Here is a 12,722-nt window from a genome sequence, read left to right as displayed (position 1 = left end):
TACAGAGAAATACTACCAGCAAATAGAAATATGCACTTCATACCATACATTCAAATATCTCTAAGATTTTTCCACTCATAATAGGAACATTGACCACTTCCTTCTGTCTTAAGTAGAACTCTGCATTAACTGTTGCTGACAGCATATGTCAGAATTTTACCTAAGAATAGGAGGCTTCCACTTATGTGGTTTTGTAGCTACTTACAGGAAATCCTCGAGATCCAGGAATTCCAGGCTCTCCCTAAAAAATAAAGGGAGCTTCGTTGCACTTGGCTTTCATAGCACAAATATATCAACAGGCAACCTGCACAGATATTGAAACCAGTAAAACTCTCTATCTTGGTATTTTTAGACCCAAACTTTGCTGGAAAAAGTGTTTTATCTGGCTTGTAGTAGTTTAGTTGACTTGTATTGTTTATTTTAAAATATTTTAGCTTATTTGAAAACACTACAATAAGAGGATACTTCAGCATTTCATCCCAACTCACAATTAGACTGTGGCTCACTTACTTTTTGGCCTCTAGGTCCAACAGAGCCAGGAGATCCATCAGGTCCTGTTAGTCCCTGACAAAGCAAGATCTGATGTTAGAGCCACCATCGTACTCGTTGGCAGACTGCTGGGCAGAGCTTCTTCATTTTGTTGATTATCTACAGGATAGTTGCATTATGTATAATGCAAATATTTACAAAGTAATACTGCTCCATGCTCTTACTCAAAAGTAACATTTGGCATGAGATCTGCTTGCTGCTTATTTTCTATTTAAAAATTATAACATATTCCTAAATTTCTGGTAACTGTCCTTTGTCAGGAGGTTCAATAATCCCATATTGCCTTCTGTGTCTGCTTGGAGACAAAGCAATTACAATGCCCTAATCCCTAAGTCTATAATTATGATGTCCTAACCCCTAAATCTATTATTTATGGTCCATCAGTTTTGCATTTCTCTACATCAATTTTTCTGACGACTCCACAGAGTGGATCAAAGAAATCAGAAAAGTATTTTAAAATGATAGGTGCTGGAAATTTGCTGAAGACAAAAATTATTAAACCACATGCAAAGGAAATTTCAACAAACTGTCTTTGATTTTGTCTTTTGCCTAACTACAGCTCTGTAATCTGGGCACACCTGGACACAGGTGTTGAGCTCTGGGGAGGTGAAGGTCATCTCCACGTTTCAGCAAAGAGAACGCACAATGGGAGCACGCCTCACCCCTTGTGCAGGGCGCAAAAGTCAGAACCCTCGGCCCTCTAACTCCACCTGCCTGCCCTCCAGCGCCCATCCCTGCCCATGTTCTGCATGCAAGTAGCTCATCTTCTTCCACGGTGACTGGGTTGACCAATAATGATAACGGGCAATAGCTACTCCAATAATGGCTGGACCACCCGGAGGCCACGTCCAGCAATAAATCATCCATAGGGTGTGGTGAGTTGGGTCTGTTACTGGAACGTTCTCTGAATTAAGCTGAGGATGGACTGTGGTATTGGCAGCACAGTGGCACCAACCCTGTGGGAAAGGCAGCCCCTTGGGACACGGTGGTCTCCATGTCTGCATCCGGTCTAGCCAGCTGCCCAGCACACAGCACGCTCAAAACCAGACACTGAATAGGATGAGCATAGCTGGCCTTTGCGGTGTTCGAGAAGTCGGGGTGTCACTCAGCACCTGTATTTTGGGCTCAGATCCTGACTGCTATGGAGTGGCTGTGCAGCTCTGGGCAGGATGTGTGACCCTGAGCTTGAGCCTTCCCATTCCCACACAAAACCTCAGCACTGTCCTTCTCCATAACATTACCAAAGTACAAGCTTCACAAACAGCCAAATAACAGAAGACAAAGAAAGTGGAAGTTTAAGGTCTTTGAGTTCACCACTAAGGAAGCAATTTGGAAGCTTGTCAATTTGCTTGGTTTCCTTATAGCCAGACATAAACCCAAGAACCTGTGGTCTAGTTTCTATTTCATTATTCTCAAAATGTCCATTCTTAATTACAGTTAAAAAAAAGTTTTAGGGCTGGGAAGTTGGCTTAGTGGTAGAGCGCTTGCCTTGCATGTCTGAGGCCCTGGGTTCGATTCTTTAGCACCATATAAGCAAAAAGAAAAAAGCCGGAAGTGGTGCTGTGGCTCAAGTGGTAGAGCGCTAGCCTTGAGCTGAAGAGCTGAGGGACAGCACTCAGGCCCAGAGTTCAGGCCCCACGACCGGACCCCCCCCTCCAAAAAAAAAGTTTTAAATGTTAAATCAACCAAAGAGTAGAAGAAGAAAATTGTAAGTTCCAGAAGTCCTGGCAACCCAAAAGTTGCCATCTATAAAACACACCAATAATTACAATGATAAAATAAAATTGTTTATAAATGATTAATAGACACTGACTTATCACTATCATGATTAATATAAAAATCATTGTCATCACTGTCCTTCCTGTTTTCTCCAATTGTTCACCTATTAAGAACCTCAACTTTATCTGCATGAGGCAGACCTGAAGAGACTGAACAAAAAAAATTGACAGAATAGGTTTTATTTTGCTAGCTTAGCCACCCAATAATTTGGGGTTCCTGAGTAAACCACTGTTCTATATTATTATTCAGTTTCCTTATGTGTGGGAAACAATATTAGACCAATAGCCTTTACAGGTTATTTAAGTCTAAAGGAAATAATATTGTAAAAATACTTGCAAAAAAATCACTAAACCAATTCCAACAGTTAATTTCTCTCTTAGATGTATGGCTTGGCTGACACCCTGGGACCTGTCTGGATTTTCTCCTTTTATCTCCCACCTCCCTCCTTTCTTTTCTTTTTCCTCCCTCCTCTGTACCCAGAGACTGTGTCACTGCCCTGCCCTGTTTCTCCCAGAGAACCAATCAATGTCAGTCCACTGATCTGAGAAACCAAACTCTTCACAACTTTTAATATTTGAAATGTGGTTTGCTTTGCCTTGTGGAGCTGTAAATATAGACAAGGAAAAATATTTATCATTGCTTTTAAATTGTACTTTTATAAATTTAAAAGCATTTTTGTGTGTCCAAAATTTCTGTTGAAGTGAAGCAGTGTAACGCAAAATCAGGGCCAGCCTTTTGATGATCTGAGATGAGCAAGGCCAAGCATGTGTGAAGCAAGCTCTGAAGCAGCAAGCTACCAGGCACTGTGAGCCTGAGGATCTGGCCCGCACAGCCCTGCCATCGAAGCACACTGGAGGGTATGTCAGGAAGAATGTTCCAGACAGCTCCGACCACACAGAAAGACTCCTCATAAATTACATACACACATGTGCACACACACAGGAACTCACTAACTGGTGGACAGGTAAGTCTAACACTCTATCTGAAATTACACTGAATCTAGGCAGAAACCCTGGTTTGTGCTTCCACTCCTGAACTGTTTTTAATGTGATTGGAACTTATCTTCTCACCTGACACCAAAATTGAAGTTTCAAAACAGAAGTAAAAATAAATTCAACTGGTGTTAAGCTATTAGCTTTCTCGGTGACCTGTATTTATCAGACAATTTGATCATCCTCTGAGACAGCTTCAAGTAATTTCATTCCACAAAGCCTGACCACACTCTCATTGATGTTCTCAGTTGGTGTGGTCTGATTTGATTGAAGCCCCTGCAACCTCCGTCCACCCCCGACTCCACTTCACCACCCTGGGCAAGGCTAGGAGGAATGGGGCATGCAGGTGAGCTGGGCGGGGCGCGCAGGTGAGCTGGGCTCTCTGTGAGAGTCAGGTGCAGGCGCTAAGTCAGGTCAGTGTTTGCTGGGGTATTGTCAGCTGTGACTTGTCCACGCTCATAGCCATCTCTGTCTGTCTGCCTGTGTCTGACTCTCTCTCTCTCTCTCTCTCTCTCTCTCTCTCTCACACACACACACACATACACACACACTCTGGCTAGGCGAGCTGCTCATCAATACTCCTACTCACATCTGCCCCTGGCGTGCCAGGCTTGCCCGGTGCTCCTGGCTTCCCAGGTTCTCCAGCAGGACCCTGCACAGGGAGAGCAGGGACAGAAAACGAGGCACAGTTGAGACTCTGGTCCCGTGTGTCTGCAAACACATCTATCCAGCAGGGACAGGAAACGGGGCACAATTGAGAACTCTGGTCCCGTGTGTCTGCAAACACATCTATCCGAAGGTGGTGGGGCGCCGTGTGCCATCAACTCACCGGAAGGCCGGGTGGGCCCTTTGGGCCTCGGTCACCCTGGAGGCAGAAGGGAAAAAGTAAGGACATTTGTGAGTGTGACAGGCCAGACGTTTTGCTAACTCACCTTGCTACCTCACTTCAGATACGAGACCAGGATTGGGTGTGGAGCAGAATACGGAGGGACATAACCTTGGGATGGCAGGGCAGGGGTGAGGGTCTGTCTTCCCCCTGCAAATCCACAGGCTACAGGACCCAACCATGAACCTTCCAGCCCCTTCCACCCCTATCCTAGTGGGGAGTCAGGAAGGGGACACCTGGCTCCCTCTAAAAGCCCATCCAACCCAAACAAGTGAAATAAGAGCAGGACAGCACAGGACTGGGGCGCCGAGGGGAAACACACAGAACCTGGACAAGGAAACTTACATCCACGCCATCGATGCCAGGCACTCCAGGTGGCCCCGGGGGCCCAGGGGGGCCTTGCTCTCCGGGAGGACCTCTCTGGCAAAAACAAAACAAAACAGCACACAGAGTCAGCGAGGCCCCAAGCAGGGCCCAGGCCCTGCGCTCTGGGCACCCTGGATGTTTGAAAGCCAGCCCAACACATGCACTTTCAGGGTCACAGGGGTTGGGCGCTGCCGCATTCTGAATAGGGTGGGTCAGCACTGCCCGGGACACCCAGGAGGGTGGAGGAGGCCTCACAGGCCTTACCTCCTCAGGGCCCAGGGAGAAGAAGGAGGGGTGAGGAAGGGAGGGTCTGATGCCTGGTGTCCCTAAAAGGGAGTGGGCAGCACCAGACACCTTGATTTTAATTAGAAACTGCAGGGCAGAGATTTGGCAGGACTTGACAGGAGCTGAACGTAAATCTTTGGTCCTGTAGAATGGGGTGGGTGACTCTCCAGGCAAAGGCTGGGAGGGGTGGGGGCAGGGGCTCCTGGCCCAGGGCCAGCCTCTCTTCAGGTCTACCTGCCAGGGAGCTATGGCGGGTGGGTGGGGAGGGGATGCAGACTGCACCAGCTTCAGGCGCCTGGCCCCCAGCCCAGGCAGGCGCTGCCTTTGAAGGCACCCGAACCTGGCCTGGCGTCTGAAAAGCAGCCCTGCTTAGGGAATGAGCAGGGTTTTTTCTGCTTCTGAATTGGAGTGAACGGAGGGGGAAAGAAAAAGAAAGCTTCTTTCATGAGGAAAACTTTGTTTTTCTAAACTCCCAAGGCCGGCCGATTACAATGGGATCTTTGTAAGGGAGCTGGAGTCCTCTCTACTGGGCCTGCCCAACACCCTCACCTGCCCCCCACCCCTGCCCAGCCCCTGCCTGCCCAGCCCCCCTGCCCACTCCCCTGCCTGCCCCCCACCCCTGCCCAGCCCCTGCCTGCCCAGCCCCCTGCCCACTCCCCTGCCTGCCCCCCACCCCTGCCCAGCCCCTGCCTGCCCACCCTCCTGCCCACTCCCCTGCCTGCCCCCCACCCCTGCCCACCCCCCCTGCCCAACCCCTACCTGCTCCCCACCCCACCCTCCTGCCACTCCTGTCTACCTGCCTGCCTGCCCCCACCCCTGCCCACCCCCTGCCTGCCTCCCACCCCCTGCCTATTCCTCACCTCACCCACCCCCTGCCCACTCTCTGCCCACCCCTGTCTGCCTGCTCCCCACCCCTGCCCACCCCTTGCCTAACCCCTACCTGCCCCTGACCCCTGCCCACCCCCACCCACCTCTGCCCACCTCTCCTAATCCCCATCCCACCCACCTGCTCCCCACCTCACCCACCCCCTGCCCACCCCCTGCTACCTCTGCCCACCCAGCCCACCTGCCAGCCAGTCCCCCCACCCCTGCCTACTCCCCTGCCTGCCCCCCACTCCTGCCCTCCCCCCTGCCTACCCCCTCGCCCTTAGGGAAGCTGCTGGGATTCCAATGGGATGGTTGGGATGGGGCTGCAGGGCTCAGGACAAGAGGCACGGATCTCCAGCCCAACCGCACTGACCAGGGGCCGATGAAGAATCACCTCAGTGCCTGGCCCGAAGGCCAGAAGAGGGCGAGGGCATGGCTGGTCCACGCCCCGGCGCTGCCTGCTCCCCGCAGAGGCATCTGTACACCTCCATCCCGCTCACCTTGTTCGTAGTCTGACTCGGACAGAGGGACAGGGAGACAAGGGTACAGAGGGACAGGGAGACAAGGGTACAGAGGGATGGGGGACAGTGCCACAGGGTGACAGAGGGATGGGGGACAGAGGGACAGAGGACAGAGGGACAGAGGGATAAAGGGACAGAGGGACGGGGGACAGAGGGATGGGGGACAGAGTGACAGGGGGACAGAGGGACAGAGGACAGAGGGACAGAGGAACAGGGGGACAAAGGGACAGAGGGACAGGGGACAGGGGGATGGGGGACAGAGGGACAGAGAGACAGGGGAACAGAGGGATGGGGACAGAGCAACAGGGGGACAGAGGACAAAGGGACAGAGGAACAGGGGGACAAAGGGGCAGAGGGACAGGGAGACAGAGAGATGGGGGACAGGGGGACAGAGGAACAGGGGACAGAGGGACAGAAGACAAGGGACAGGGGAATGGGGGACAGAGGTGACAGGGGGACAGAGGTGACAGGGGGACAGAGGACAGTTGGACAGGACAAGGGGACACAAGGACAAGGGGACAGGGGCACAGAAGGATGGGGGACAGGGGACAGAGGGACAGAAGGGACAGAGGGACAGGAGGATGGGGGAGAAGGACAGGGGGACAGAAGGACAGGGGGACAGAAGGACAGGGGAACAGGGGGACAGGAGGACAGGAGGACAGAGAGACAGAGGGGATGGGGGCAGAAGGACAGGGGGATGGGGACAGAGGGACAGGGGGTCATGGGGACAGTAGGACAGGGGGATGGGAGAGAGGGACAGAGGGACAGGGGGATAGAGAGACAGGGGGATGGGGGACAGGGGAACAGGGGGATGGGGGACAGAGGGACAGGGGGACAGAAGGACAGGGGGACAGGGGGACGAGACAGAGGGACAGGGGAACTGGGGGACCCAACTTACTTGCGCCCCACACAGGCAGAGCGCGGACAGCAGCAGCCCCAGCGCCCCGCGCGCCCCCGCGGGCCGGGCCATGCCGCCCCCGCTGCCCGCCCGGACCCCACCTGGACCCCCTGCCCGGCTCGCTCTGCGCAGGCTGGCCCGGGTCTGAGCGCCGGCTCTGGCGCCGGCTATGAAGGTCCTGGGATTGGAGGGGCGAGGGGGCGGGGGGACGGGGAAGGAGGGACGGCGCCTTAGCCCTTCCCCGCCCGGGCGGGCTCTCCACCCACCCCGACCCCGCTGAGAGACTGGGGGCGGGGATGGGGACCCCACCAAGGACCGACACAACCCGTGCTCCACCTGCCAGGATGTGGATCCGAACGGAGCAAGGGCTTCGGAGAGCCGGGACGGGCAGGGGGAGGCGGGGAGCGGAGGGGAATGGAGGGGAGGGTGGGAAGCGGAGGGGAGCCGAAGGGAGGGGAGCCGAGGGGAGGGGAGGGCAGGGGAGCGGAGGGGAGGGCAGGGTTGCAAAGGGGAGCGGAGGGGAGGGCAAGGGAGGAGAGGGGAGGGCAGGGGAGCGGAAGGGAGGGCACAGGAGCGGAGGGGCGGGGGAGGGCGGGGCGGGGCCGGGCGGACTCTCCAACCCAGGCACACACCGCGGTTCTGTCCTGCAGCTCGTGGCAGGTCTCCCTCTGGGGGCGCCGGGGGTCGCAGTGTATCAGCATCCACTGTAGCTCGAACTGGAAGAAGAGAGCGGTCTGTTAGGCCCCGTGAGAAGGCGACGGCCACTGAAGACGTCCAGGGAGACATCAGGTGGGGCTCCCCCGAAGGAAAACCGGGGCGAATAGCCGGAGTTCCGCGGGCAAAGCTATCAAAATGAGGCCCCGCCCACCCCGCGGCTCCGCCCACCCCGCGGCTCCGCCCACCCCGCGGCTCCGCCCACCCCGCGGCTCCGCCCACCCCGCGGCTCCGCCCACCCCGCGGCTCCGCCCACCCCGCGGCTCCGCCCACCCCGCGGCTCCGCCCACCCCGCGGCTCCGCCCACCCCGCGGCTCCGCCCACCCCGCGGCTCCGCCCACCCCGCGGCTCCGCCTGTGAACGAGCTACTGGAGAGGCTGGGGTCTGGGCTGGCTGTTTGAAGTAGCCAGCTCTGATCTCCATTCAGAAAAAAAGCCAGAAGGGAAGTGTGGCTCAACGGGTAGAGTGCCAGGCTTGAGCAGAAAAAGCCAAGGAAATGCACACAGCAGGCCCTAAATCCCAACATTGGCACCAAAAAAGTAATAAAGCAAGCAAGCAAGCATCTACCAAGCGGCCTGAAGGGGCTAAAGGGAAGAGGCGTCCCAGGGGAGGAAAGAGTTAAAATGGTTGGGTTTTGCAGATCGTATTATTGTTAGACACAAATTTTAAATGTGTCCTGATACCTTCTTCCAGTTTTAGTAGTGTGTATGTGTGTGTGTGTGTGTGTGTGTGTGTGTGCGCGCGTGTGTGTGTGTGTGTGTGTGCAACGGGAAAGAAACAGAGCAAGGGAAGAATTGCTGAGTCTACATCTAAGTAAGAGCCTCAATGACAAGGAGAAAGAAGAAAAGGAAGAAACTTGGAGACATACTCAAACATGAGGCGTTTGTTTTTAGCAGTGTGGGGTTTGAACTCAGGACTTTTCCCCTGAAGTGCACCCCTGCCTCAGTGGCCTCCCTTCGTGGAGAAGTTTTGTTGCCAAGACAATTCACATCAGCCCCCCCAGATCTTGGCCAGCACATCTGCTGTCATCATGAAATGTCTGATTAGGAAATCTCATCTCCAATTGGAGCATGACTTCTCTCAACTAGTAGTGATTTTCATTGATTTTTTTCTACTGCTACAGAATATCCCCAGTTTAAGCTACAAGATGGATGACTGCAATTGAAGACAACAAAGGTGATGTCTTCCTTTCTACCAGTAAGAGCAGGACAGGTTTCTCTCCACCATGAGGCAAACAGGAGGCAGTGCCCTCACTCTCCTCCATTGCCAGTCCTTCCCTCACAGTGCTGGCTGGCCTCGACTTTTCCTCTTGCTCCATTATTGTTTGGTTCTCCCAACCCCACCAAACCTTGGCTCAGCTTTTTTGCTCAGGACTAGTGCTCTACTGCTTGAGTCACACCTCCAACCTGTCACTTTGGTTAACTGGAGAGAGTTCTGAGGATCTGTGTGCTTTGAACAGCTAGGGTAGCTGAACCTACAGGCATGAGCCACTGGCGCCTGTCAAGAGAAACTAATTTTAAGACAGAACTTACCTATAAATCCTCTGCTCCGTGGTGGGAATGGCTGAGTCGGGAGATTCAGATATGCTGCTCAAAAAGCTACACAGCTGCCGGGCATCAGTAGTTCATGCCTGTAATCCTAGCTACTCAGGAGGCTGAGATATGAGGATCGCAGTTCAAAGCCAGCCCAAGCAGGAAAGTCCATGAGACTCTTGTCTCCAATAAACCACCAGAAAACCAGAAGTAGAGCTGGGCTCAAGTAATAAAGCATTAGCCTTGAGCTGAATAGCTGAGGGGCAGTGCCCAGGCCCAGAGTTCAAACTCTGCAGCCAAAAAAAAAAAAAAGCAAGCTACTCAGCTTCTTACAGTAAGAAGCTTTGGCCAAGCTGGGCGCCAGTGGCTCACGCCTGTAATCCTAGCTACTCAGGAGGGTGTGATCTGAGGATCGGGGTTCAAAGCCAGCCCAGGCAAGAAAGTCCGTGAGACTCTTATCTCCAATAAACCACTAGAAAACTGGACATGGCGCTGTGGCTCAAGTGGTAGAGCGCTTGCCTTGAGCTGAGGAGCTGAGGGACAGCACCCAGGCCCAGAGTTCAAGCCCCAGGACTGACCAAAAAAAAAAAAGAAGAAGCTTCAGCCAAACACTTTCTATGAGAGTAATTTGGTTTACTTGAGGGGGGGATTTTATTTGAGATTTTGTTTTTAATTGCAGAGCAATTTATAAGGAAGATAAAAATAGAATGGAATAATGTTTTCCTTACTGGCTACTAACTATGTCATCTGACAAAGCTCACAGATGGGTAAAGTGAGATCAAGAGATTAACTCTGGCCACAGATCTCATAGTAGAGCTGTGCTTCCAAAATTTCTGACACTACAACTGAGAACGTGTTTCTACAACCCTGCCTGATCTCCAAAAATACACAAGGTCTCCACAGTGAATCCTCCTTTCAAACTGGCAACCAAAGCATTTGGTGATTGAGTACTTTGATGAAAGATGAACAGAAAATAACTCCCAGCACCAGTGAATCAAGCCTGTAAACCCTACCTGTTTGGGAGGCTGAGACAGAGAGGGCCACAGTTTGAGCAGAAGAGTTCAAAAGCCCCTTTTCATCAGAATAGTTCAAAAGCCCCTTCTCAATCCATAGTTGAGAGTAAGAGACTGGGCCTAGGATCCCAGCAATGACAGGTATGCCAAAGACATACTTGAACAGGAAGCAGAAAAATTTTCCTAAAAGTAGTCAGCAAGAAACTGTGCTAGCTGCTGGGTTTCAGTGGCTCACGCCTGTCATCCTAGCTACTCAGGAGGCTGAGGTCTGAGAATTGTGATTTGAAGCCAGCCCGGGCAGGAAAGGCCATGAGACTCCTATCTCCAACTAACCACCAGAATACTAGAAGTGGGGTTTTAGCTCAATGTAGTGGAGTGCCAGCCTTGACCACAAAAGCTCTGGGACAGCACCCAGGCCCCCTGAGTTCAAGCCCCATGGCTGACCAAAAATATCTGCATTGGAAGCATGGCTCAACATCAAAGCACCAGCCTAGCAAGCATCATTGGCCCAGAGTACAAAATCTAGTACAATAAAAATATGAAATATATATGAATATAGAACCAGAAATAGAAATTAACATGTGCAAGCTTGTTTGTACTGCCTGCTAGAAAACTTCAGAGCTAGACTGAAACACTTCTGCAAGATTTCATACCTTCCCCTGTTTTCTATGCTTGTTGTAGAAATATATCCAGAAGCAAAATTACTAGTGTTCCTCTAAAAATTCATATTCAAGTATATAAAAGTAACACATAGCAAAGACAATTGTAGTTCTTTTTCCTCTTGCCTCAATGACTAGAATAGAATTTTGTCAGGATAGGTAGAGATGCTCAGGGGATGGGAAGGTGGTTCAGTGGTAGAGTGCTTGCCTAGTATGCATGAGGCCCTGGGTTCCATTCCTCAGCACCACATAAACAGAAAAATAAATAAAAATAAAATAAAAGGAAAAATAACTATTAAAAAGAGAGAGACATATTTACTCTCAAGGTAAAAAAAAATCACCCAGTTTTATTCACCAAGTCCTTGACATCTCTCAGCAGGCATGCATTGTGTGTGGGTGAGCTCAGCGTTCTGAAAATGATTCAGACCTGAATTGCTCTGAGAAGCATTAATTATATAGTTAAACAGAAAACCATATCTTTTATTTAGATATAGTTTGCTGAAGTTAATTTTGCAAAAGTGAAGTACTTCATCAAGCTGTTTTCTTCCAGAAATATGATCCTCTCTGTAAAAATTGGCACCCCTGTTTAAATATATAAAATGTCCCCTGTGGCACTAAATGATGGGAAGTGAGATGCAGTCAGGTAGACCTCCAGACCGAGGGCTCGGAAGCACACCTGGGCCCATAGACACCACTGGTGCACTAATGACCCATTGCACAAGACCTTTTGGCATGCAATATGAATTCCAATTTACATGCTAATTATGTTGAAGGAAGGGTGTCAGAGTGCTTTGGTTAAAGTCCCTTTCCTTACACAGCTAAAATGCTAATCTTTACGCATTTCTCATTTTCATCCCTGGAGTCATTTTTTTTCCTTGAATACCACTGACAAAAAAAGGTGACAAATAATTTAATTTGGCCAACATTTCTGAAGTTGCAATACAAGCCAAGGACTAAAGGAACATTCCAGAAAACAGATACTTGCTTGCTGGGTGCTGATGCCTCACACTTGTAATCCTAGCTACTCAGGAGGCTGAGATCTGAGGATCATGGTTTAAAGCCATGCCAAGTAGGAAAGACCATGGGACTCTTATCTCCAATTAACTACTGGAAGTGGAGCTGTGGCTCACGTAATAGTGAGCTAGCCTTGAGCAAAAAGGCTAGGGACAGTACCCCGGCCCTGAGTTCAAGCCCCAAGACTGGCACACACACACACACACACACACACACACACACACACACACACACACACACACACACACACCAGACACTCCTATCCACAATCAGTTCACAACTTTGTAAACAATTATAGGAAAAAGAAAACCTTTTATAAACTATTAAATAAAACATGATATATTCTAGCAAAATCCATCCTTTTCAACCTAAGATGTTTCTCCAATATCTGGAGGAAAACTGAGCAAGTAAGCATGAAAAACCTGATGTCTGTCCATATCTGACCTTTCCTATAGGATACCAACACTTAATTCCTGAAGTAACAACCTGGGTAGTACCCATCCGACAGCACACTTAAACAACTTTATCACCAACACTTTGTTTTTACATGACTAGTTCTGCATTGACTTGTACTCACTGGATTCGGCCTTAGGTACACTTGTACTCACTAGATTTGGTCTACTATCACATGGACTTGTACTCACTGG

At 51.0% G+C, this 12,722-nt stretch overlaps 1 protein-coding gene across 4 annotated transcripts in view; it reads right to left on the bottom strand.

The window, feature by feature from the left end:
* The window catches only part of Col9a1 (collagen type IX alpha 1 chain), a 51,790-nt gene that overhangs the window by 32,652 nt on the left and 6,416 nt on the right, over positions 1-12,722 (bottom strand). For 3 of the 4 annotated variants that reach the window (XM_042668567.1, XM_042668568.1, XM_042668569.1), the window contains exons 1-6: positions 7,144-7,215; positions 4,552-4,626; positions 4,150-4,185; positions 3,910-3,972; positions 511-564; positions 206-241 (exon numbers count right to left, since the gene is read on the bottom strand). In XM_042668567.1, coding sequence (XP_042524501.1) covers positions 206-241; positions 511-564; positions 3,910-3,972; positions 4,150-4,185; positions 4,552-4,626; positions 7,144-7,215 — 336 coding nt within the window. Of the gene's footprint in view, positions 1-205; positions 242-510; positions 565-3,909; positions 3,973-4,149; positions 4,186-4,551; positions 4,627-6,224; positions 6,260-7,143; positions 7,216-7,789; positions 7,860-12,722 lie in introns of those variants that run through there. The other variant, XM_042668566.1, reaches the window with a different exon arrangement.

This window comes from Dipodomys spectabilis, unplaced genomic scaffold (genome assembly GCF_019054845.1).
Source record: "Dipodomys spectabilis isolate Male_0828 unplaced genomic scaffold, ASM1905484v1 ptg000457l, whole genome shotgun sequence".
Taxonomy (NCBI): domain Eukaryota; kingdom Metazoa; phylum Chordata; class Mammalia; order Rodentia; family Heteromyidae; genus Dipodomys; species Dipodomys spectabilis.
Note: the sequence above shows the minus strand (reverse complement) of the source record. Positions and strands in the feature narration are given on the sequence as shown.